Source organism: Narcine bancroftii, chromosome 12 (assembly GCF_036971445.1).
Source record: "Narcine bancroftii isolate sNarBan1 chromosome 12, sNarBan1.hap1, whole genome shotgun sequence".
NCBI classification, from domain to species: Eukaryota; Metazoa; Chordata; class Chondrichthyes; order Torpediniformes; family Narcinidae; genus Narcine; species Narcine bancroftii.
Genome location: NC_091480.1, coordinates 13,185,480 through 13,212,072, shown reverse-complemented (window position 1 = coordinate 13,212,072; position 26,593 = coordinate 13,185,480). Strand labels below are relative to the sequence as shown.

The 26,593-nt window shown below is 41.8% G+C and overlaps 2 protein-coding genes across 11 annotated transcripts in view; one reads left to right on the top strand and one right to left on the bottom strand.

The window, feature by feature from the left end:
• LOC138746479 (coiled-coil domain-containing protein 78-like) overlaps positions 1 to 9,855 on the top strand; it is a 64,119-nt gene extending 54,264 nt beyond the window's left edge. For 7 of the 8 annotated variants that reach the window (XM_069904671.1, XM_069904672.1, XM_069904673.1 and 4 more), the window contains 4 exons: positions 143 to 186; positions 2,202 to 2,283; positions 5,023 to 5,123; positions 7,799 to 9,855. In XM_069904671.1, coding sequence (XP_069760772.1) covers positions 143 to 186; positions 2,202 to 2,283; positions 5,023 to 5,123; positions 7,799 to 7,865 — 294 coding nt within the window. In that variant the 3' untranslated portion in view covers positions 7,866 to 9,855. Of the gene's footprint in view, positions 1 to 142; positions 187 to 2,201; positions 2,284 to 4,842; positions 4,929 to 5,022; positions 5,124 to 7,798 lie in introns of those variants that run through there. The other variant, XM_069904674.1, reaches the window with a different exon arrangement.
• Positions 9,856 to 11,270: 1,415 nt separating this feature from the next.
• Positions 11,271 to 23,952, bottom strand: antkmt (adenine nucleotide translocase lysine methyltransferase). Of its 3 annotated transcripts, XM_069907159.1 has the most exons (7): positions 23,882 to 23,952; positions 22,996 to 23,156; positions 21,350 to 21,454; positions 18,063 to 18,203; positions 15,867 to 15,917; positions 13,783 to 13,885; positions 11,271 to 12,155 (listed from the first exon to the last, which is right to left on the bottom strand). In XM_069907159.1, the coding sequence occupies exons 2-7, from the start codon at positions 23,152 to 23,154 to the stop codon at positions 12,034 to 12,036; spliced, it is 681 nt and encodes a 226-aa protein (XP_069763260.1). In that variant the 5' UTR covers positions 23,155 to 23,156; positions 23,882 to 23,952; the 3' UTR covers positions 11,271 to 12,033. The 3 variants fall into 3 exon arrangements, with proteins under 3 accessions (XP_069763260.1, XP_069763262.1, XP_069763261.1); XM_069907161.1 differs by lacking the exon at positions 18,063 to 18,203; XM_069907160.1 differs by having other exon boundaries at positions 12,062 to 13,885.
• Between the last annotated feature and the right edge of the window lie 2,641 nt (positions 23,953 to 26,593).

Sequence of the window (26,593 nt, the reverse complement as noted above, 5' to 3'; positions counted from 1 at the left end):
TTACGTATATTTTACCTATTATTTTATTCTTATTTATTATTTCTTTAAAAATTTTTTGCCGATTGGTTGAGGCTGCTGGGTATTTGAATTCTGGATACCAAGGGTTGCACTGTATTTAATTTACAATGTGTTTCTTTATTAGATAAGACTGGTTGGGAGCTCTGCACAAGCTGCATCTTCCTTCGTGTGAGTATTGCACCAATTCCAAACTTTCTGACATTCTAGTTATTTTTTTTAGCATACGATTCCATTTTAAGAGAATAGAGGTAGTGGACTCAAATGATTCTGTACACAGCTGCTTGCAGATGCGTTAGAGTGACATTTGATGATTGCCCACTATTTCTTACTTTATTCATCCCAGAAAAGATTCAAAGTCATGACAGGCATCTACATATTGTGTAGGGTAAGTTAGAGTTTTTACTATTCTATGTTGTTTTTTGGGGTTTGATTCAACCTTGTTCAAACGAGATCCTTTGGCCCATAAGATTCACCGAGGACTCTGGGGAGTGGATGGGAGTTGTGGGCAGAACAGAATTTAGTTTGAATGCTTCGACAGATCCAGACATTACAAGGGAGTTCTTGTCAAATCTGAATATTATGGCCTGGAATGGGAAAAATGAAAGGGTTGAGGAAAAACGAACTTGTCGATTATCTCAGTTAATGCCAAGGTGTAATAGTGTTTGGAAAGCAAATAAAACTTCAGATGCTGGAACCTGAAACCAAAACAGAAATGCTAGAAGAACTCAACAACATCAGTCGTCTCGACTCCATCTCTGTTTTGATGAAGGGTCTTCGATCTGAAGCATGAACTAGTTTTGCTTTTCACACACCATTGCTTTGTGACTGGCTGAGATCCTCCAGCAGTTTTGTTTCTGTGTAATAGAGTTTAATGGGTTATGTACAGTGACAGTGCTATATCCAGCCAGAATGGAGAGAATCGCTTGCTGCTGTGTTAAATCTGCTTCTTGTCTGCACTGTTAACCATTGACATGAGATTGATTTTATGGAGTGATTGAAAAAGTTAATAACTCCAGTTACTGGAAGATGCTGCAATACACAAGTCAGGCAGCATTTGTGGAGAGAGAGGAGTGCATTAATGTTTGATGTCAATGAAACGTAGAACCATAGCACAGTAACAGGCCCTTTGGCCCATCTTGTCTGTACAAAACCATTTTTGCCTAGTCCCATTAATCTGCACCTGAATCATAGCCCTCCATAGCCCTCCCATCCATGTATCTATCCAAATTTCTCTCAAGTGTTGAAACAGTTCACCTGGCAGCTTGTTCCACTCTCTCACCACCCTCTTAGTCAAGAAGTTCCCCCTAACGCTCCCCTTAAACATTTCACCATTCACTCTTAATCCATTGCCTCTACCTCTTGTCTCAACCTCACTGTTAAAAGCCTGCTTGCTTTTACCCTGGATATTCATAATTTTGGATATCTACCCTCATTTTGATGCTCCAGGGAATAACGTCTTAGCCTCGTCAATCTTTCTCTTTAACTCATCTTCTAAAGTCCAGGCAACATCCTTGTAAATTTTCTCTGCACTTTTTCAATCTTATTGTTATCTTTCCTGAAGGTAGGTTACCAAAACTGCATGCAATACTCCAATAACTCTGTTTTTTTCTCCTTCGGCATGTACTGTCAGACCTGTGTACAGTTTCTAGCATTGCCGATTAATTTCATGTTTACAGTGTTTTTAACTCCACTGATTGCAGTTTTCTGAAAATAATAGCCCTGCCTTTATAGGGAGAAGTTGTTGACTGTGGTTTCTCCTGCTCTTTATAGATACCGTTTACTCTTTCCAATAAACCACACTGGCGTGCCTCCAATAACACGCTTTTGCATTAAATTGACAAGACAATTTAGCCTTTGTGCTCTCAGAAAGGATAATTGACAAAATATTGACAAATTATAATTTGGAAATTAAGGGAAGAGGGTAGACAATTCTTTGAGGGTTTCAGAGTCTAGACTATTTTAGTCCAGGTAATGAATAAGCCAGGCATCAGTTGATTTTTTTTTAAAAAAGGAGATGAAGTGAAACACTCAAAGCCAAAGAGAATTTAGATCGGCATGGTGTATGCAGGGGAGTGGGATTCCATTGGATTGCTTGTGCAAGTCACTCCTTTGATGCGAGAGCCTTGTGGATGCTATTAATAAAATCTGCAAGTTCTATTTACTGTTTCAATGTCTTCTTTCAGGCTGGAAATGGGCGGCAAAGCTGATAATGAAAGCTGGGGTGAGCTCAGGAAACAGCTGAGAGAATTGACGTTTACTATGCAGGTCGGGAATTTGTAGAATTTGTTTGACCGTCTCATGTCACTGCATTCAATAGTCATCTCTGAAAATGGAAATCCAACCATCTGACAAATTGAGATTTTTTTTGTTTACAAATAGTTACTGAGTTTTAGAGCAGAGAAAGAGACCAAGATGTCTACCCAAACTAGTCCCATTTGCCTGTATTTGGTCCTTAGCCCTCTAACCCTTCCCAACCACATACCTGCCTAAATGTCTTTTTAATGTTACAATTGTTCCTGCCTCTATCCCTGGCGGCTTGATTCAACACACCAAACACCCTCCATGTGAAAAGGGTGATCGTTCAAATATTTCCCCACTCACCTTAAATCTCTGCCCTCTGGTTCTAATAACTCTAGAAAAAAAAAAGTATTAATCTTATCTCATGATTCCATAAATCTCTGTAAGATGTTCCTGACCCTCCCTTCCCCTGTCTCCTGCATTCCAAGAAGAAAAGGTCCAGCTTATCCAGACTACCGGTTCCAAAAGGAATCTTGTGAACTTTTTGCAACTAATGATACCTTCCCTATAGCTGGGTAACTGCATACAATTTCCCCAAATGTGGCCTCATCACTGTCTGCTATAGTTGTAACATAATGTTCCAGCTCCTATACTCAATGTCCTGACCAATGAAAACAAGTGTGTCAAACCTCTTCTTCACCAACCTGTCTAGTCTGTGTTACCACTTTCATGAAACTATGTACCTGCACCCTTTAGCTACCCTGTTCCACAACTGCTCCAGGGCTCTATACAGTGATGGAATCTCTCAGTCCAAAAAAAAATCCAATGTGTTTCCAAACTACAGTCATGCTAAAAAGAGATGGTTTTTTTAAAAATACAGCTTTGATTATCTCTAATATCAATCTGTTTTTTTAATAAATATAATACTGATTAAATTTAAAAAACCCACGCAGACACGGGGAGAACGTACAAACTCCCTACAGACAGCACAGGATTCGAACCCCGGTCCCTGATCGCTGGTGCTGTAAAGATGTTGCACTCAGCACGACATCAACTGTGCCTCCCCAACTGTAGAAAAAAGACACAAAAAGAAAAGGAGCTTGTGCAAAGGCCCATGTCAAAGACCTACAGGAAGGACTGAAGGCATGGAATTAATTCGTCATGCACATTTGCATTGCAGGCTACTTTGCTGGAAGCAAAAATATAATTGCATCATCATTACCGTAGTTTTGGAGATCACGTCAGTGGGTGTATTTAAGGCAGAGATTGATAGATTCTTGATTAGCCGGGGCATCAAAGGCTATGGGGAGAAGGATGGGCAGTGGGGTTGAGTGGGAAAATGGATCACCTCATGATGAAATGGCGGGGCAGACTCAATGGGCTGAATAGCCTATTCTGCTCCCATGCTCTCATGCTACTAACAACCTGAACATGAATGGAAGAGATGCAATTAGTTGTCATGAAAATTGGTCAAAGTGGTGACATAAGGAGAGGTTTCAGGTACAAAACAACATTGATAATGTGACCAGGGCAATGACGGACGGAATTTATTCCTGCTATGTATGAGGTGATGGATCTCGGGATGGCTAATGAGGCTAGGGTATGCATAATGAACAGTGAGACCTGAGCAAATACTGAGTAACAGGTTATTGCTTTCTTTCGAGATTATGGATTCTGATACAACTATATAAAACATTAGTTAGGCAAAGCCAAAGTACTATGTGCAATTCTGGTCACCGCTCTGTAGGAAGATTCTCCTTGACCAGCCTTAATTTTGGACAGCACGGTTAGCAGAACACAACGACAGTGCCAGTGATCAGGGTTCAAATACGGCATGACCTGCAAGGAGTTTGTATGTTCTCCCCGTGTCTGTGTGGGTTTTCCTCAGGTGCTCTGGTTTCCACCCACCCTTCAAAATGTTTGGGGTTTGAGGTTAATTTGGGAGGCACGGATTTAAATGGCCGGAGTTGGCTTCTACCCTGTTGTGAAGAAATTTAAATTTTGGGAACATAGAAGAGGCTGTAGAGGCTACAATTTGGAGCATAAAGAAACAACAGGAATAACTGATAGAAGAGTCAATATTTGAAATATTAATGTTTTATTTCCCTCCACTGGGTCTGCTTGACTGAGTTCCTGTTTCATGCTCCTCAATTTTCTTTGTAGAATTGACATTCCAGGAATCCCTGCGATACACTGCGTTTGCACTTCCAGAAACAGTGAAAATTTCACAGAACAGTGGTTAAATCAATCCAGAGAGTCAGACTACAGATCGAGAGACAGTTCAAATCCTTTCAAAGCATTGAGGGAATTTCAAATTCAGGCCCTAAAACTGGAATAGTAGCTAGTATCGATAATGGCGACCAAGATTTCCGTCACGACAAATCTGGTTCTTCAAGATAGAAATACAGCTCGTACCTCACTCCAAATGTAGTGGACTCTTAACTGTCTTCTTAAGTAAGTTAGTAAGCCAGTTAATTCAGGGGTCACTTAGATGATGCTCATATCCCAGAATCAATGGTCTTGAATGTCACAAAATGCATTGTTTGGCAGCTGCATCACAGGGCAAACATTTACATTAAACCACAGGACAAAATAAATGAAAAAAGTGAAAGAAAAACACAAAGGAAGATAATGAATGAATATTAATGAAAAATGACCTAACATTGCTCAAGGTAAGACTTGCACATCTTTGAATGGGAATATTACGATTATGCTGTGACACAGTTTGACTACAGTTATCAGCTCAACACTGAATTTTATTGACAGGAAGAATCGGAACGTGAGCGTGCTCAGCTATACTCCCGGGTCACTATTGCAGAGGAGCAGCTGGCTGAACTGCAGGAATATGTGGACAAGCACCTAAGCAGGTAAGCCGGACGACACAACATTTGCAGATGTCACTGAGCGTATCTTGCAAAGCTATCTTTACTGTTGTCAACATTCCCCAACAACCTTTGTCCAGGAATTCTGTTTATTCTGTTTAAGGTTCTTTTATTATCAAGTACATAATATACAAAATGATTTTGTGCTTGCCTTCAAAGGCACCTGAAGAAATTCCCCTCATCTGGAGTCCCTACCTACCTACCCTCTGAATGATAACTCACTATAATAAAAGACGAGAAACGTAACCCTCCAAAGCATAACATCTGAAACAGATATCAATGCTCGAAATTGACTAAGATTATTTGAACAAATAGAGTTTGTAATGAGGATACAAAAGATCTGAAGCAAAAAGCAATCTGCTGGAGAAACTGGTGGGTCAAGCAGCATCCGTGGGGAGTTGAAGAATTGTTGACATGTTGGGTCAAAGTCCTTCGTCAAGACTGCTTGAGGCAGTTAGCTTTATGATGAAAGAGACAAGGGAGGGATTTCTGATTAGAAATTTGCAGAAGCCAGACACATTGGGAAGTGTTGATAGATTTTACACAGTTCAGTGCTGCCATTCAGACCACTGGCAAAGACCCCCTTTGCAGCCAAGAGCTGTGTATTGGGCCCAAGGTTACTTCTTTAGTTTTCGACCAAGTAACAACCTAAAATTGGGTGGCACGGTTAACGCAATGCTTTTACAATGCCAGCGACTGGCGTGCGAATCCAGCGCAGTCTGTTGGGAGTTGGTACGTTCTTCCCGTGTCTGCGTGGGCTTCCTCTAGGTCCTCCAGTTTCCTCCCACCCTTCCAAAATGTAGCGGGGGTTTTAGGACAATTGGGTGTAATTGGGCGGCACAGGATCATGGACTAAAGGTGCTTCTGAATGTATTAATCAATATTGTACCAGAGGACATTAATTGTCGTAAGCTCAGGTTGGAAAATTAACATCTATTACATTCGTACATTTAATAGGATAGGACCTTGTCATTGTTAAAATAAAATAGCTGCCATAAGTCATTTAGCTTGATTAATTACATTGGCAACTTGTGCGAGAGAAGTTGCTAAGCGTGTGACTACATATTTTAAGAACATAAATCAGAAGTTAAAGTTGAATAAACACAGTTTAAGTTGCACTGAGATTTCTCTTATTATGATTCCAAAAACTAAAGTCGATGTAATTCTACTCTGGCCTCTTAAAACATGAAACTCGAGAATTTACATTGTTCATAACGTGTAAATAACTGGATGGTTTTAGCAGACCTGGAATTAACTACTCAAGGAAATTTCTCTGGGGGAAAATATTAATTTGGAGTATGTAGCAGAGCCTCACTCACTGGCCTCCCCGCCCCCCCCCCCCCCAACAATTTTATGCCATGTGCATTGGAAGTATTCAGCAGGTGGAAAGAGAAATCGAGTTAATATTTTAGGTTGAAGATTAGAGCGGCACGGTTGGCCTAGCAGTTAGCACAACGTCTTTACAGCACCAGCGATCGGGACTGGACCGGTGTTCAATTCTTGCGCTGGTCTGTAAGGAGTTTGTACGTTCTCCCCATGTCGGCGTGGGCTCTGGTTTCCTCCCACCATTCAAAAATGTACCGGGGGTGTAGTTTTGGCAGTATGGACTCTTGGGCTGAAATGTCTAAAATGGCTGTATGTCTAAAATTAAAATCCTTTGTCTGAAAATGCTGGAAAATAGTCATAAGGTCAGGTGCATCAGTGGGAAAAAGAAACATGTTAGGTCAAAGACCTGAAGCATTAATGATAATGAGTTTAGTACACAAATGTGCTGGAGAAACTCAGCAGGTCACTGTGATAGGACAGATCTATCACCAATGTACATAGTGTATATAGTTACTGTATCTAGACTGTGCTTACAGCGATTGGCTGAGAGCTAAGCCACGCCTATCGTCTGGGCCTTAAAGGGTTGTGTCCCTAGCCAGGTCGGATCATTCCAGACTGGTCGGTCACCTGTGAAGAGCTCCGGTCTTTTGCTAATAAAAGCCTTGGTTTGGATCAACAAGTCTTTGGTTCTTTCGACGAGCTCTACAGTCACACAGCATCCATAGGGAGTCAGCATTTCGGGCCTGAGTCCTTTGTCAGGAATCTGTTTTCCTAGATTCTTTATTCATCGATGTCTTGGAGTGTTCTATCTGACACAACTGTGGGAATATCTTCACAGTATGGACTACAAAGGCAAGGGTTTTGAGATCATTCTGATGAAGTTACTGGAATGGGGGCAGAGGTTTAACTACTAATTCAGTGACATGAATTTGAACCCCAGTGCAGAAATTAAGTTCAATAAATAAACCTGAAGCTGAAAAGAACCGCCCTTCTGCAGGGGACAACCTCTGTACCTGCAAGAGTGTAAGGGGATGGACAACACTTGGCCAGCTGTCAATCAGTCGGCCTGAATGGATCAAGCCCCACCCGGTTGGGTGTCAATCACCCTCCAGGATATAAGCCTGCGCCGGCCTCCTGAGGCCTCTCACAGAGTTGCTGCAGCCACAGCCAGCCTGACTCTGTGGAAGTCTTTGTGGATTAAAGCCTGTTGAACAGTCTTTATCTTTGTGTGTGTCTGATTCTGGCTAACAGCGCACCACAAACTCAGTAACAGCAATCATGAAATCATTCAGATTGTTGTAAAAACTCATTCATTAATCTATGTTAAATTCTAGATACAAGCAAGAAATCACACGCCTCAGAAAACTTGTTGGGTCTGAAGAATCGAGAGAGCTAAGTTGATAACCTACTTCTTCCGTGGAAATCGCACCAGAATCTCAGTCTGAAAAATAGTAAAGTAATTCCTAATGTGTATGAATTTTGTGAATGATTATTTCAAATGAGAGGAAATATTGGGATTAGTGAAGTTACACAGTAATGCACTTAGTTACAGAATAAGATCCTGTAGATGAGCGGTTCTCAACCTTTTTTTCAACCCCCACTCACTTGTGGGAATACGAGGACACCTGCTTATTTTTTTTAAGCCTGAGTTTCTGCAAAGACTTCTTTAGGGCTCAATTCTCTGACTAGGTGAGTTAAAAGGCCACTTTCCATGCTAATGTGTTCTATGGGTCTGTGGCAGTGGTTCTCAACCATTTTCTTTCCACTCACATATCACCTTAAGTAATCCCTTATTAACTTCAGAGCACCTATGGCATTGGATACTCTGTGGTTAGTAAGGGATTAATCAAAGTGGTATAAGTGGGAAAAAAAGATGTTGACATTTGTCTGCAAAGTCTACTCTAAATTTAGATTTGTTCCTTATTCAAAAGCAGCTTAAGATAGGTAGAAAAAAGACATTTATCTGCCAGCGCCTTAATGACATCATCTCTGCTCATGTGATTGTTATTCCGAGCTTAATACACAATCTGGAAAGTAGCTTTTTTTGGAACTTTGAACCAGGGTTCCAGGAAGGTCTCAAAGTACTTTGGGATTTCCTCCATGAAAGCCTTGCATGATCCCAAAACTGGCAGCATCCGCAGAATAGCTCGGGTTTTCTTCTTCTTGGTTGTATGTAAGTCTTTCAAAATGTGATGCACTCACTTATCTGGTTCTGAGAGAGAGAAAAGAAATGGCATTTAGACCCCTCCCCACCCCCCCCCCCCCCCCCATTCACATCCGATGACATAGGTACTCTGTGGTTAGTAAGGGATTACTTAAGGTGGTATGTGAGTGAGGGAATTAAAAAAGGTTGAGTATCCCTGCTATAGGCTTACAAACAAATTGACCACATGAAGACATTTTCTTTCTCTTTGGTTTGGCTTCGAGGATGAAGATTTATGGAGGGGTATGTCCACGTCTGCTGCAGGCTCGTTGGTGACTGACAAGTCCAATGCGGGACAGGCAGGCACGGTTACAAGGGAAAATTGGTTGGTTGGGGTTGGGTGTTGGGTTTTTCCTCCTTTGTCTTTTGTCAGTGAGGTGGGCTCTGCGGTCTTCTTCAAAGGAGGTTGCTCCACGCCGAACTGTGAGGCGCCAAGATGCATGGTTGGAGGCGAGATCAGCCCATTGACGATGGTCAATGTGTCAGGCACCAAGAGATTTCTTTAAGCAGTCCTTGTACCTCTTCTTTGGTGCACCTCTGTCTCAGTGGCCAGTGGAGAGACATGGGCAGGGCTTTCAGAAGTTCAGGCCTGTATTCAGTTCGAACTGTATTTTAACTGCACTGACCACAATTATTTCCTTAACCCTTAATCCTCTTGTATAACAAATCCTATAAATCTCACTTCTGAAAAGTTTAATTAATCCCGAGCCTCAACAACTTTCTGGAGAAGATATTTTATAGAGGCATTTTTACCCTCACTCTTGAATAGGAGAATTTTAATCAGCTTCATAGACCACATTGGATTGCAGGCGTCTGAACACATATTCAATCCTTTTTGTTAATATCACTTGTCTAAAAACACTTCTGATGTACTTAAAAAGAATTTTCTCCAAGATGGTAATATCTGTATTAAATTATTTCTATGTGAAGTGTATTATCAGTTCATGCTTTTATTGAATTTCTCTGCATTTTCTGCCTCACTCCTTTTAACTTTTCTGAACTAGTTTAAATTTCGAGTAATGGCCAGTGTAAAGTAATAACTGCTGGAATCATTCAGAGTTGTTCATGACACAAAGCATTTGATTCTAGGATGAGGTAGCCTAGAAATCAATCCTCTTTAGCCATTCTGGTCATTCATATCTCCAAAACTCAAGGCAATTTCATGACTAGTTTTCTTCCTTTATTATGGTGGATGTCAATATTTTTGGACAATTGCTCACTTGTTCATTCAAGGGACAACGATATAGAATTTTCCAATTCCATAACTTACTGCCATAAATAATGTAATATAATTATTGATTGTAAAAGCCAATAGATGTTATGCTAAGTTTTTCTCCTTGCTGCAAAGGTTTCATTCCTTGTTCACCAAGATGAAATACTTGGGATTTCAGCTGATTTCTCTCAGATGCCTCGTTTGCACAAGGCCTGCTGATAATCAATATAGTTCAGCCAGTGGCTGATGTTAGGTTAGCAGCAAATATCCTTTATAAGACTACCAAGACCCACAGCTCTCTTGTCTGTATTTCCTCCCATGCTTCTGCTTTAAGGACTCAACTCCTGTCTCTCAGTTCTTCCATCTCTCTGGTACCCTCTTCAATGAGGATGTGTCTCATCTGTATCCTGCATTTATGTCCTCCTCCCAATTAAAATTCCATTGATCATCACTTTCCACTCTAATAGCCTCCATGTAAAATGGATCATACTTTGCCATATCCATCACGTTCAACTAGATTCCACCACTCGATACATTTTCCCTCCCATTTCAGCATTCAGAAGAGATTGTTTCCTTTGTGACTTGCTCAACCAATCATCCCGCTCTTATAGCATTTTCTCATGTGTCTGCACGAGGAACAACTCCTGTTCTTCTCGTCACCCCATTTAGTATTTTGTACAGCACTTTTGTTCTGCCCACAAGGGTGACCCTGATCTTCCAGTCAACTGCACATTAATTCTCATCTTTCTGTTCACAATATACATTAACAATCTGGGAGAGGGGACCGAGGGTCGTGTATCTAAGTTGCTGTTGACACTAAATTGAGTGGAAAAGCAAATTGTGCAGAGGATATGGCGAGTCTGCCTGAGATATTGATAGGTTAAGTGAGTGGGCAAGGGTCTGGTAGATGGACTACAATGTTGGTAAATATTACTTAAGGGATTGCTTAAGATAGTATGTGGGTGGAAAGAAAAAGTTTGAAAATCATTGTTTTAATCGTCCCTAATTGACTCGTTATGTGGACAGTTTCAGAACTCCAAAGGAAATGGGCCAATGACAATTTTTCTCAAGCCAAATATTTCCATAATAATTGGGTCTAGAGCAGGGATTCTCAACCTTCCTTTCCCACTCACATCGCACCTTAAGCCATCCCTTACTAATCACAGAGCACCGATGGCATAGGGATTACTTAAAGTGATATGGGAGTAGAAAGAAAAAAGTTGAGAACCACTGGATTAGACTTGAAAATTAAATAACTGCAAAGCTCATCAAAAGGCAATAATGGAGAAAGATAGATACTGAAACCAAAAGCAGCAGCAGAAGTTTAAAAAATATAAAGGCAAAATATAAGCAGTCTTGTATATATATTATATATAGGACCGACAGCATAACAGGCCCTTTCGGCCCGTGCTTCCCAATTATACGCAATTAACCTACAACCCCGGCATGTTTTTAAAGGTGGGAGAAAACCAGAGTACTGGAGGAAACAAAGCAGACGCAGGGAGAACATACAAACCCCTTACAGACAGTGCTGGATTTCAACGTTGGTCACTGGATCAGCATTGCACTAACCACTTCGCTAATTGTGCCACCTTTATTGAATTCTTACTGATTTTACAACCCAAATATTAACAGACAATAACACAAATCATGGTAATAACTGAAATAATTCCTGCAAGAGTCAAAAAATAAGATTCTTGAAGTTTTCCTGTGAAAAGATATGCAAGGGAAATAAGCAGATAATAAAATAACTCAAATATTCTTCATTAAAAGAGAAGTTGGTAAAACAAACTCAGTAGAGCAGAATGAAAAAAAACTAAAATCTACAATAGAATAAAACTTTCAAATCCCTAATAGTGGCAGCTACCAAAGTTTGCAAATACATTATAACAATGACGTCGACAAGTAAGACGGAGGTAAAACTAACACTGGGCTGTGATGAAACAGTCACTGAAGATCGAACAGTACCAGATAGAACCCATTTCACCTTTTATTTGGACATCTTAAAAACCTAACAACTCCAGAAACATTGAACACAATTCTAATGTCAAATCAGAAAGCACAGAAGTACTTTAAAACATTGTTAATTAAAGACTAATAGCCCACCTGCACATTATATATCCAAGGTTCTGATGAAAATTATTTGCAGTCTGTTAGGTAAAAACATCATGAGCTGGGAATGTAGGAGTCACCCAGTGCTGGGTCGTAACAAGATGCAGTTGTGACCTTGTACTCTCAAGATAAGAGTGGGGATGACAAATTGATGTGCAGGAAGCTAGCAGAGAAGGATAGCAACAGTTTATTCATTGGACAATGTCATGGTATGATCATTTACTAAGTACGTATCCTAAGGTATAAAAAAAACACCACTTGCTGATAACGGCAGAATGCGCCTTCTCCAACTAACACTGTTAGTTGCAAGTGTTACAATCCGGCAATAAAGAACAAAGAACCTTGATTTCGACTCAGTCTGGTGTTTGTCTCACTCATTCATGAACAAAGCAGACCTAACAAGTCTCAGAATTGCAAAAAGTTGGGGAGCAGGTACAACAGGTTATTAAGAAGGCAAATGGTATGTTGAGCTTCATCACGAGAGGAATTGAATTCAAGAGCAGGGAGGTCATGCTGCAACCGTACAAGGTCCTGGTGAGGCTGCACCTGGACTACTGTGTGCAGTTCAGGTCTCCAGACTTGAGGAGGGAGATACTGGCCTTGAAGGCATCCAGAGGAGGTTGATCCCGTAGGTGAGGGGGGGTTGACCTTCGAGAAGAGACTAAATTTGTCTGGGATTACACTCTCTCGAATTTAGGAGAGGAGGTCTTATAGAAGGATATAAAATTATGAAAGGGATAGATTAGACTGAGGCAGGAAAATTGTTTTCACTGGTAGGTGAATCTGGAATTCTGTACCAAGGGAAGCAGTTGAGGCTACTTCATTAAATATATGTAAGGTTCAGTTGATAGATTTTTACATTAAAAATGAATTAAGGGATATGGGGATATCTAAACCACTTAAGTCATGTCATTTCACATACAAAAGTGCTGGAGAAAAATCACAAGGCGTTCCTTGTGTACCAAAAATATGTAAACATCATACTGAGTCCTTCGTCAAGCCATGAGCAAAAAGCAGGCAGGTGCCTGAATAAATTAGTGGGGAGGAGGAGCAGTGGGAGGAGCACAGGCTCACAGGCAAGAGGCCTGAAACTTGCTACATATTTGCTGTGCAATGTGCTAAGTTTCTCAATCACAGCGTCTGCAGACTTTCTTGTTTAACTCCATGACATTTCATAATTGTTCTTGGTTATCCCCTCTGTTCTCAAACCATTATCCCAAAAACTTAGTTACATACTTTGAACCAGAAAGGCATCGACACCCGATTATTTTTGAGGTCAGAAGAATTATAAATGCAGAAAGCGCCAGAACATCAAGTTGATTTTTAAAATGTGAAATATCTTTGTTCTCAAGAGAAAACTTCTCACTGGTAACCAATGAAATAGGTTCCAGTTCCACTTAATGGGCGATGCTTACTGCTGTAATTTGTGGGAAGGTTGGTGGATAGAAATTTCATTTCGACAGCTTCCAATCATTTGTGTCATTTCCCTGCAGTCACCATTGATCACTTGAAGTTACAGATGAACGGTGGGATCCGGCATGGAAATGGGTACTTTCCAACCAAAGTATTTACAAAAGCACTGCTGTGGTTATTAAAAACATTGTTCATGCAACTTGAAGCTAAAATATTTTTCATAGAAATAATGTAACTGCCTTTTCTTTAATTCATCCATCTGCAGTTAGTGGCTGAGAGCAGTTTTCACACTGCTGTTCCTTGCTGTGTGATATGGGATTTATTTTCTTCACGTAGACTTTTGACATTATAAAGCCAGACTCTGTCAACCCCCTCACCGACGACGGAGTATGGTTTCCAGCTTGGAAAAGGAAATCGACCAGCAACAATCCAAGCATCTTCTGGGAGTTCAGATAACAGCTTGCCTTCTAGTTTAGAAAGCTGCACAGAGGGAAAAAAAAGTTTGAATGACATCCACTGATTAACCCACTGAAATATTACAACACATCCAATAATGGTACCACCAACTAGAAGCTTATTACCCACAGCTGTGGACAGCATTAAGGTATGCTTTCTCCTTTTCTGCCTTGCTCTCATTTGGTAATTATATTAAAATGATGAGTCAGGTCTAATGGTAAAGGAAGCTGCTGAAGGTGTGATGAAGATATATAACCAACATTTTGGGCTTCAGCCCTTCATCATGGTATTAAAAATGTCAGCAGGTGCCCGAATAAATGGCGGGGGGCAAGGGGGTGGAGAGCTGGAGGAAAGGAAGCGGAGGGAGAACCCCATTCCCACTCCATTCACAGAGCCATCCCTCCGCTTTATACACCCATTACTTCCTGCCTTTAGGACTGTGCTCCTCCCCCGTCTCTCCCCTCCCCCCCACCATTTTGCTCAGGTGCCTGCCGGCATTTTTTCAAACCTTGATAAAAAGCTGAAGTCCGAAATGTTGGGCATATATCTTTACGATATAAAGCACATCATTTGACCAGCTAAGTTTATCCAGTATTTTTGCTTCAACATATTGTCTTCAGCTTTCTGTGTTTTAATGCTGAAGGAGAGTTTGTTCACAAAAAAGGTGCATTTAATTTAGACATATAGCACAGTAACAGGCCCTTCAGCCCATGAGCCCATGCTGCCCAATTATACCTTAGTGAATCTACAACGTCCGCAAGTTTTGAAGGGTGGGAGGAAACCAGAGCACCTTATGGAAACCCAGCGCGTATAAACTCCTTACAGACAGTGTTGGATTTGAACACGTGTTGCCGGCACTGTCACAGCATTGTGCTAACCTCTATGCATTGCTTTTGAACATATTCAGATTTTAGTTGGGAAGACTGAAGGATGCTGGAATTCTACCTTCTTGGGAAAGAATAATTTGGAAAGCAGTGAATGAGGCTCCATTTTAATGAGCGTACATGATGTAGACATTTATCAAATTCTCATGCTATTCATATTGAACTAGAGTTTATGTTAATCTAATGGTTTTTCAAAGTTCACAGAATGAATTTAATATCTGTCTGATATTGATATCTCAGGACATATCAAAGTTGTGTGTAGTTGCCCAAAGTTATGGTTTGATTATTTCTTTTGCACTATGCAGTGAACTCTTCCAACAGGTCATTAGCACAGTTAATCCATTCAATTCCATTTGAAAACCATGTGCTTGACAAGTTGGGAAATCTCTCTTTAAAATGTATTAGCAATCCACCATGAGGAAAAGGGTCAGGTCTGTATGAGAGGCAGAACAATTAATTACTCACTACCGTAACACTGACAGAAAGCTCTGCCACTATTTATTTTGGCCTAAGGGTCCAAAGATGGTCAGGGTATAAGCCTGTTGTAATTATCTTTTCCTAATGCAGCTGGATATCATTTTTATTTTGAGAATGCAAGTCCTTTCTTGTATCAGTTTTGAGGCAATCAGTGTGATGTGCATTTACGATCATTTCTTTTCCCCTTTTGTTCAGTTCTGTTATAATCCTAACATTCAATGACTTTTTAAAAAAACTGACATCTAGAATCTGATACAAGTGTTGTGTTCCGCTTATTAAGGAGAAAGAATTACACAACATCATCCAAAACATTACACAGCAATGGCAAGGATTCTATACATTTCATACATCTATACATTTCCCTGGATTTAACAGGCAAAGTCACTCTGAATTCACTGTCCATTTAGCGAGTGGCCAATGGCATTGAGGTCCGAAAAATGACAGGGGAATAAAGACAAAATGTGATGTGTATTTGGAGGTAAGATTCCAGCAACATTGGGAACACAGTCAGAAGTCTGCCGAGTGGAGCGTGTCAGACAAGCGTGCAAGAGACAGAGTGCTCACGAAGCACAGAGGGTGGGGCTTAGAAAGAGGGCCACAGAGAGCAAGAGGAAATAAATAAAAAGGATAACGCATTTGCTTACCACACTGGGAGCCAGGAAAACTGTAACATTGGAGCAGTGTGACAAATCAACCTAATAAAAAAGAATGATATCGTTTCAATGATCTGAGTCTATTTCTGAGCATCACATCTGTGTGTGAATGCCCTAATTTACACATTTTACATCAAATATGTACAACAATTCTACACATCAGGCTTTATTATCTGTTAGTCTACATCTTTCCTCTAATTTTACTGTCTCTCCCGGGTCCCTCTTGGTAAAAACGCTGCCAAAACCGCTGCAGAATGAACAACAGGATAACATTAAGATAGAGCAGATGCTGGAGATCTGAAATAAAAGGAGAAAAAGCAGGAAATGCACACCAAGGCTGTGAAGCATCTGTTGAGAGCGTAGGAGCTTGTCTTTCAAGTCACTACTGGAAGTTAGAGATGTAACAGCCTTTAAGTATATGTTTACGGAAACTGCCAAAATGTTTGGCCTGGAAGTCAGCCTGAAGAAAACTGAGGTCCTCCATCAGCCAGCTCCCCACCATGACTACCAGCACCCCCACATCTCCATCGGGCACACAGAACTCAAAACGGTCAACCAGTTTACCTATCTTGGCTGCACCATTTCATCGGATGCAAGGATCGACAACAAACTCGCCAAGGCAAATAGCGCCTTTGGAAGACTACACAAAAGAGTCTGGAAGAACAACCAACTGAAAAACCTCACAAAGATTAGCATAGACAGAGCCTTTGTCATACCCACACTCCTATTCGGTTCCGAATCATGGATCCTCTACCAGCATCACCTATGGCTCCTAGAACGCTTCCACCAGCATTGTCTCCGTTCCATCCTCAACATTCATTGGAGCGACTTCATCTCCAACATCGAAGTTCTCGAGATGGCAGAGGCCGACAGCATCAAATCCACGCTGCTGAAGATCAAACTGCGCTGGGTAGGTCACGTCTCCAGAATGGAGGACCATCACCTTTCCAAGATCGTGTTACATGGCGAGCTCTCCACTGGTCACCGAGACAGAGGTGCACCAAAGAAGAGGTACAAGGACTGCCTAAAGAAATCTCTTGGTGCCTGCCACATTGACCACCGCCAGTGGGCTGATCGCGCCTCAAACCGTGCATCTTGGCGCCTCACAGTTCGGTGGGCAGCAACCTCCTTTGTAGAAGACCGCAGAGCCCACCTCACTGACAAAAGACAAAGGAGGAAAAACCCAACACCCAACCCCAACCCACCAATTTTCCCCTGCAACCGTGTCTGCCTGTCCCGCATCGGACTTGTCAGCCACAAACGAGCCTGCAGCTGACGTGGACATTACCCCTCCATAAATCTTCGTCCACGAAGCTAAGCCAAAGATAGGATGGAAAAAAAATAAAAATGGGAAGGTATGCAAAAGGATTCAAGGTGGGAGAGATTTAACAGAAGAGGGTATTAGTGGTGATATGTCAATCCAAGGCAGTTGTGCTTTAATTGTTCCATCTACTGAGTTTAACAGAAACTTAACAGAGGCAATCATTTTTTTCCTCACATATTCCACAGAATTTGTAGCATGAAAACAGATCATTCAGCCCAAGCGCTCCATGTCTGTGTTCATGACCTTTCCCAGTTGTTTTAAGTGAGATTATCTTTCAGGACTTGTAAATGTCAACCTGTGACCAACTCTACCACAAGGTCCTGGCAGGTTAATCTATCATTTCACTGACCTGCTTCTGTCAGAAGTAATTTTTATCAAGAGGTTCTAAATTAAGGACAATAATTTTCAATCAAAAAGCATTTATCTACATATTATGCATAGCTCCAGACCAAAAAGGATCACAAAGGGAAGTTTTGACATCCCTTGCAAAATGTTGATAGTTCCCTTGCATAACACAATCAGACCCAGCAGTTACTTTTCAATTGCTAGTCTTTTTTTGTGTGAAAGCAATCTTTCAATAACATCCCTCTATAAAATAAGCAGTGAATTTAACAAAAAAGTAGCCCAGAGTCCGAATTGAAACTGACCAAATATATTCTCTCGAGTAGAACAAAATGGCAAGGTTCTGATTTGTACCTGTCACAAAGATCCTTGCATTATTCTACTATACTGAAATTTATAGCAAAAATGAGCATTTAAGTGGAATTTCAAATAGATGCAGCTTATATTTAAGACGGAGAAAATATATGGTCAAGTGATAGAGCCCATCCACTCTCAGCAAATCAAAATTATTCTATTTCTACCTTCCACAAATCTTGTTTCACAAAAGAAACCTTGGCAAGATTGCCTGCTCTCCAAGCATGGAACTGCGACAACCTGATGAGCCACGGGTTCAATTCATAGCCAACTGCTGGGTGGAAGCCACGTTTGCTAGCTTCTATAACCTATAGCACAACAGGAGATCTTGTGAATTAATACTGCATTGGAAGGTTCAGCTACAATGAATTTGTGTTTAAAAGAAAAGGTTGTATCACCGTGACTTTAACCAAATCTTAAAAGCAGCAATCAGTTTTTCTTTCACATGGAATTGGTGGCATAGACACAACTATTTAGCCCGATTCTCTCTGTGTCTCTGTTCATGTCTGAAATGGTGTTCCTTCTCAACTTGGATCAGTGTAATTAACGATTGTGGCTCATGACTGTCAGGAACTGGTGAATTCAAGTTCCACTCCAAAAGTCCAAGTACAAAAACATTCCACACAGACTCTTTCAGAGGCACTGGAATGTTTGATAAGTTCACAATCGAAATGACCATCTGGGTTCTTTATCCCAGAGGATCCAAACAACATTCTTTTCAGCCTTTATAATGAAGTAGTTCAAATCTTGTATTAATTTCCAACATATAGTACTACAAGCAGAAGCTTATCCCTTTCTATTATAAATTGTCATGTGAAGATGCTATGAACATACATTTATTATCTTCCTTTTATGTTTATTCCATTTTTCCCACTTTGCAGAGTCTTGTTTATGAATTATACCCAAAATGTCATGTGTTTTATGTACCTAGGAAGTTACAGCAAGAATTTCACTGCATCTGTAAAGTAAATAAACTCTTCATTCTCCCCTGTGAGATTTTAGAATTCAATAACCTTCTCCAAGTTTCTTTTATTCAAGTAATTTTGTTTATCATGTGCTCCATGGTCAATGAGAAGATACTACAAAAATGCCTCAGTATATAGGTGTGGATGAATTTTTAGGGTAAAATTTAGGGGCTTGACTATTACACACGTGACCACAGCAACGACTCGAGTTGTTTGAGGCATCAAAAGTTCTTATAGGCGGGAGGCCGGGACCAAAAATGGGGTGGGGGAAGATTGACCTTTACAAGTGAAATATGGAAAATACCAGATTCTGGGGCCAAAAATAGGGGGTCAACTTTTAAATAATATCGGCTATTACATGTGTATGTATATATGGAAGCCATTCCACTTCACACCCCATCTGTCATGATGACTGCATAAGCAGCTCCCAGGCCCTTGCCAGCACTGTTCAGTCACTACAAAGCACTAAACGACAGAGTAGAAAAACATGCATTAAAAACACCCTCGCGTGGGCTCAGCACTTCCTGGAGACGGAAAAGGCAACATTAAAATCCATCTTATTTTTCTCCATGGTTCCTCCAATCAGCAATTAGCCAGGAATTTGACTTTGAGTAATCCTGGGAATTCTCCCCTCATTCTAAAATGCATCACAAGAAATAATCTTTCTTTTTTTTTGCAGAGTTAACAGGAGGAATTTAAACAAATGCACCTGGATCTGCCTCAAAGAGGCCGACTCCTCCCAGCCTTGGGGAGGTGCAATGTTAGGATGAGCATCTGAGAGTAAGACTCAACCTAACAGAAAATCAACCTGCCCCTGAAAAACATTACGTCATTAAAGGGCAACATGGTTAACGTAGCAGTAACTGCCACACTCTATTACTGGAGTAGCAACCTGGGTACGAATCTGGTGCTGTCTATAAGGAGTTTGTACGTTCTCCCCATGTCTGCATGGGTTTCCTCGCTCCCTTCAAAACATACTGGGTTTGTAGGTTAATTGGGGTGATTAGGCTGAACGGGCTCGTGGGGCCGGAAGGACCTGTAACCGTGATGCATGTCTAAATTTTAAAATTTACGATTTTAAAGCTGGGTGAACAGATTAATTAAAACAAACAGCATAACTCACTTATTTTAATGTATCAACAGCAAGGAAGAGAATTGGGCTTGTGATCTGAATTTTTATTTTAAGTTGGCTCAGCATCCTAGTTTCATTCAATGAGCAGAAGAAAATAGGACCAATTTGTATTCTTGAAACCCTTTAAAGGCTATTGAGATGGTGGGGAATTTATGTGGGATGAGAGATTGGATAGTCTGGAATTAAACATGGAAATCTGCAGACACTGTGATTGAGTGCAGCGCAAAAGTGCTGGAGAAACTTAGCAGGTCGCGCAGCATCTATAGGAAGCAAAGGGATGTTGTCAACATTTCGGGACTGAGCCCTTTGTCAAGGCATGGACAAAAAGTAGGCAAGTGGATGAATAAAAGGGTGGGGGTAAGGGGAGAAGGGAAGAAGTATCAGGGGAGGAACGTGGGCCAATTGACAAGGTGGATATGGATGAGATGGCAGAAGAGAAAGAACCTGAAAAATGGTAGGAAGTGGTTATATTGGGATTGTTTTCCATAGTAGAAAGACTTGGGAGAAATTTAATGTTAAAATACAGTATTGAGGGGCCAGATAGGGTGAACCAGGACACATTTGTTCATGGTAGTGAGATCAGGAAGCAGGGAATGTTGACTCATGTGGAGCAGGACATATCTTTTAATTCAAAGGATGGAGGGGATATGGGATTCATGACAAAAGGGTGAAGACTGAAACCTTTGTGACATTTACTAACTCCCTGAATAATCATTTGATCTACTCTAATCGATGCTCTGAGATTTGGGAATTGGTATTAAATTAAAATTGATAAAATTTTAAATGTAGAAATACAGCACAGTAACAGGCCCTTTCGGTCCACGAACCCATGCTACCCAATTGACCTACAACCCCTGTATGTTTTGAAGGGTAGGAGGAAACCGGAGCATTCTGAGGAAACCCACAAGGAAAAGGGGAGAACATACAAACTCCTTATAGACAGCACCAGATTTGAACCTGGTATTCTGCTGTTACGCTGACCGCTACGCTAACTGTGCTACTCAAATATTTTTTTTATATAAAACATTACTGACACAAATGCAAAGAGATGAATAGCTTCTATGATTCTTTGATGGCAGTTTCAGGGCAGAACAAGCAAGAATTGTTTATTTACTACTTTGACAACTAGGAATGATGTTCAGAAATCCAAAAGGAAGACAATATGATCTTCCATCAACATCTTCAAAGGTAATGAAACAATATGATTAAATAACTAATAGGAAATTAGTGTGTAAGGAGTTTTGGGATCCAACTTAAAGAAAACCTGAATGATGCTTTGCAATCCAAGTTACTCTTGACAGTTGCTCAGAGTGCTGGTTGCACAATCAGGATGTTTTTAGTCCAAATATTTACATACAATTCTGCCATCACCTGATCCCAAGTCCACCACATTGCCAGATCGGCCTTCAAGTAACGTCATCACCTTCTGCACCTGTTTGCTGCTTGCAGGCACATATGGCACCTGGTGAAAGACAAAGCAGGATAAACTGAAATATTTGCAGATGCAGTTCACAGAAAGTGCTGGAGCGACCCAGCAGGTCATTCAGCTCCCGATGAAAGGCTCAGGCCCGAAACGTTGACAATCTTTTGCTTCTCATGGATGCTGTGTGACTTGCTAGGTTTTATGTAAACCACATTTCTTTATTCTGCTGACATAAGGTTGCAATCCTTCAAAGAAAATAAAACCCTGCAAAATCCACTGCACACCTAAAAAAATTAAGACTGCCGAGTTTTTTAAAAAAAAAATCACAGGTGCAAGATGTGCCATATATCTAAAATGACCACTTATTGATAGAAATTATCTAACCTTGAAAATACTTTTGCCTCTTACAGGAGGTTAGGTAATTGGCAGTGGCTGAGAAGTATTTGGTCAAATTCAACCTGATTATGGGACAGGATGGATTTCTTTCTGACACTAGAATGATAACTGAATGATAAGTAATGAGAATTCATTGTTGACTAAAGTTCAGTGCATAGAACTGAAGAACCTTTCATGTGAAAACTGTTGACTCATCACTTATGAATTTTCCTTCAACAATATCATCAATTTATTCTTCAGTGACAAACTACTGCAGATCAAATTTATAGACAATATTTCTCTGCAAGAGATTGATAGAGGGGTATAAACAGTGGGATGAACTTTTAACTGTTCATTATTAGTACAACAATGCACTTAACTCAAGAAACACTGGGAGAAAATGGCAGCGCTGCCATTGATGTGGGGAGCAGAGCAGGGGTGGGGGGTCCAACCGCCCAGCCCAATTGCTTTCAGCTATGTACAAAGTTTAAAAGGCCTGTTAAAAGAGCCAATGGTATTTTTATTTAAAATCTGTTAGTCTGGGCTCAATGTGGCAATGCCTGATTGGCAGTAGACAAAAGGAGTTGCAAATTCCGGGGAAGAGGATTGGAACAGGGCACCAAAAAACAGGGAGACTACATCCCATCAACAGAGAAGGAGAAGTAGACCCACAGGATGGTGAGCACAGTGGTGGACCAGTGAGGGGGTTCTGCAGCTGAGGAACACAGACTGTTGGAGAACCTCTCTCACAGGCTGCGGACTGGCGTTGACTGCAATCAAGGGACTCACACCAAGTGGTGGACATCTGGAAATTGGCTGAATCAGAATTGGGATGTGAGAGGGTACAGAGGGCGTTGAAAGGTTCCTGACCGTGTTGGAGGTTTGGATCTGGAGCTTGGATTGCCAATGGTCTTGGCTGGACTCTGTGGCTGCAGGAGGCAAATCCACGGACACCTGCTTCTCCTTCTCTGACTGTAAGAGGCGCTTCAGGCAATTTCTGCCGATGGTGAATCAGTCTGCCTTACAGCAGGCAAAAGACAATTTTGTGTAATATGACACTTTTTTATTACATATTGAATCTTAATACTAACATATTTTATTCTACAATTGATGGCATTTATGTGGTGGTTAACAGAAGAGAAATTTAAAGGACATTTACTGTTGACATGAAATATAACGACATGTCATTTGAAGAATAATCCTACCTGTAACCTCAGAGGTACTCTTCTGAAACCAGGCATCAATATCCCGGCCCATACTACATAGGCTGTTAAGCCAGTGCATCCAGCAATCTGCAGCAAACCCCAGCCACCAATTGACCTATTCTGGAAAATAGGTTCCTCTTCAATGTTATCCTGGTCCATTCCTATAGAAAATCAATATGGGTTGAAATGTGTAGCAGAGGGAATGCAATGGTATTAAACAGAATAACAGTGATGAGTGACATGGTGGTCTCATGGGAAGGGGCGGCGGGGGAGGACGGGGGTTACGAGGGGGAAGGGGCGGCGGGGGTTACGAGGGGGAAGGGGCGGCGGGGGTTACGAGGGGGAAGGGGCGGCGGGGGTTACGAGGGGGAAGGGGGGACGGGGGTTACGAGGGGGAAGGGGGGACGGGGGTTACGAGGGGGAAGGGGGGACGGGGGTTACGAGGGGGAAGGGGGGACGGGGGTTACGAGGGGGAAGGGGGGACGGGGGTAACGAGGGGGAAGGGGGGACGGGGGTTACGAGGGGGAAGGGGGGACGGGGGTTACGAGGGGGAAGGGGGGACGGGGGTTACGAGGGGGAAGGGGGGACGGGGGTTACGAGGGGGAAGGGGGGACGGGGGTTACGAGGGGGAAGGGGGGACGGGGGTTACGAGGGGGAAGGGGGGACGGGTGGGACGGGGTTACGAGGGGGAAGGGGGGACGGGGGTTACGAGGGGGAAGGGGGGACGGGTGGGACGGGGTTACGAGGGGGAAGGGGGGACGGGTGGGACGGGGTTACGAGGGGGAAGGGGCGGCGGGGGGGACGAGGTGGGGAAGGGGCGTCGGGGGGGGGGACGGGGGTGAGGGCAGAGGGCAAGGAGCCCCCAACACCTCAGCGCACCACCCACCAAACGCTGCCGATCACCCCGCCGGGCCGGAAGCGCAGACGGACCGGAAGTTCCATCGGGCCGGAAGCGCCGACGGACACCGGTCCCCGGGAGTTTAGTTCCGCCTCCCCAGATCCCCGGTCAGTAAAGCATATTGTAAAGAGTAAAACGTCACGCCCGAGCCTCTTAATCTTTTCCACGTGATTGGAAACATCTGAACATAAATCCTTGCAATAAAGCATCTCTCAGCAATTGGTGAATAATTTGAAGGCGTGGCATTCTTGATGAGTTACCTAATTGTGTGTCCAGAGCAAAGCTTTTCAGGTATTAATTGGTGGGTTTAATCAAGTCCAATCCGCACAAAAGCTGCAACTAGGAGTTGAAAGGGGATGAAGGATGGGATTCTGAGGTCCTGGGTTAACCATCTGGCCTTTGAAGCCTTCTCTTGTGGTTCAATCTGGAATATTACCCATACCATTTGAATAATAATATTGCATTCACTTCCAAAGTCGGGCACTCCAATTAAGATTTATTGTCAGAGTATGGACATGATGTCACATACAACTCTGAAATTCATTTTCCTGTGGGGGAGGCAGAATTACCACGTATTGGTGGAAAAAATATAACTACACAGGGAACACATCGAAACAAATAAATGTAAGAAACTGACTGTGCAGCAGAGAGAAAGAAATTACAAAAATAAGAGTCCTTAATTGAGTTTTGTTGTTGAGGAGTCTGATGGTGGAGGGGTAGCAGGTGTTCCTGAACCTGGTGGTGCGAGTCTTGTGACACCGATACCTCTATCCTGATGCGAGCAGTTGGAACAGAGCATGTGCTGGATGATGTGGATCCTTGAAGGTTACTGCTGCTCTCTGATTGCAGCGTTCCTTGCAGATGTTCTCAATGGTGGGGAGGGTTTTGCCTGTGATGTCCTGAGCTGTGTCCACTACCTTTTTCAGGGCTTTATGCTCAGGGGTCTTAGTGTCCACATGCCAGAACATGATGCCAGGGTTCCCATTGACATACAAAGCCTCCACAATATTACCCAATGGTACTGGGTCAGAGATGCTCCGTGCTGGATGGAAAAGGTCATCGTGAGCTAGTGGAGTTGTTCTGGTGAACTGGTGCGGACTCGAAAGGCCGACATGGCCTGTTTCCGCTCCGTAAATGGTTATATGGTAATACTCCCTCTGTATTTGACTCATTAACATGCACGGTTAGTGTCATGGTCAGTGCAGTGCTGTTGCAGCACCAACATTGGGACCGGGGTTCGAATCCTGCACTATCTGTAAGGAGTTTGTACGTTCTCCCAGTCTCTGCATTTTTCCCCAGAGGCCCCGGTTTCTTCCCACTCTTCAAAACGAGAGGGTCGGTCAATTGGGTGCTATTGAGCAGCACAAACTCATGGGACGAAAGGGCCTATTACTGTGCTGTAAGTCTAAATTATTGGAGTGTGCTGCAGATTAGCAACAAGAATTTTATAATTATGGACCAACATCTTGCTTATTACCCAGAGATAAAATACTCTGTGAAAATTTAAGGAAATATACAACATTTTTAAATGAGCTAAGATGTTATCTCTATGTTGGAATCCTGGTTTTTTCAAAAATGTTTCAAAATGAGTTAATTCATGCTAGATGTGGCCACCATTTCTGAAATAAGTTCTGCCCTTAAGACCTTAAAATGAAGGTGCAGAATTGGGCCATTTGGCCATTGATTTGGCTCTGCCATTCAAATCATGACCCTTCAACCCCATTCTCCTGCCTTCCTCTTGTAATTTTTGACACCTTTAATTATCGGGAACCTATCAACCTCTGCTTTAAATATACCTCAAAAACATGGCCTGTAGTACAACTAACTGTGACTAAAAATTGCACAGATTCACCACCTCTGACATGTCTGAAGCCTTGCCCTCTGGTCCTAGACTCTCCTACTGTTGGAAACATTTTCTCCACATCCACTTTATCGAGCTCTTTTTAAGATGTCTTCTTTATAACTTTAACTGTTCATTTATCAATCATCAAAGACCCAGCACACACTCTATTCTCACAGCTGCCTTCAGGAAAGAGACATAGATGCCACAAGACTTGCACCACCAGCTTCAGGAACAGCTGTTACTCCTCAATAACAAACTCAATCTGGGACTCATTTAAGGACTCTTACATGTGCACTTTATTGATTTTTTAAATTCTCTCTGCATTGCACATTTTGCTTATGTTTGTTATCTGTTTACAGTGCTCTATTTGTACTACCAATAAGTGGTAATTCTGCCTTACCTGCAGAAAAAGAATCTCAGGGTTGGATGTGATGTCATGTAGGTACTCTGACAAGAAATCTGAGATCATTTAATAACATTGGAAAAAGAATTGGGGATTATGATGGACAACTTCAAGCTGAACACAAAGATCATTTCAAATTTGCTGTATCACATAAGAAATTGGAGAAACAATGAATTAACTTTTATTGAAATTAGTATTGTAGCATTCTGCAGCAAGGCTTTTATATGAAAGCTGGACCTGGCAATTGGAGTCAGGTGCATCAGGGAGTTGGAATTGAAAAGCTCAGATCAGCAGGAAGCTGATTGGGCAATAGGCATCAAATAATTTAGGGACTTGTGACCCAGGGTGGTATTAATTCACTTCAACTCTGTAGAGATGATATTATTATCTGGTGTCCATATAGCAGTGAGTAGAAATTTGCAACTAATTACTTTTTTTCTCTACATTATATTTA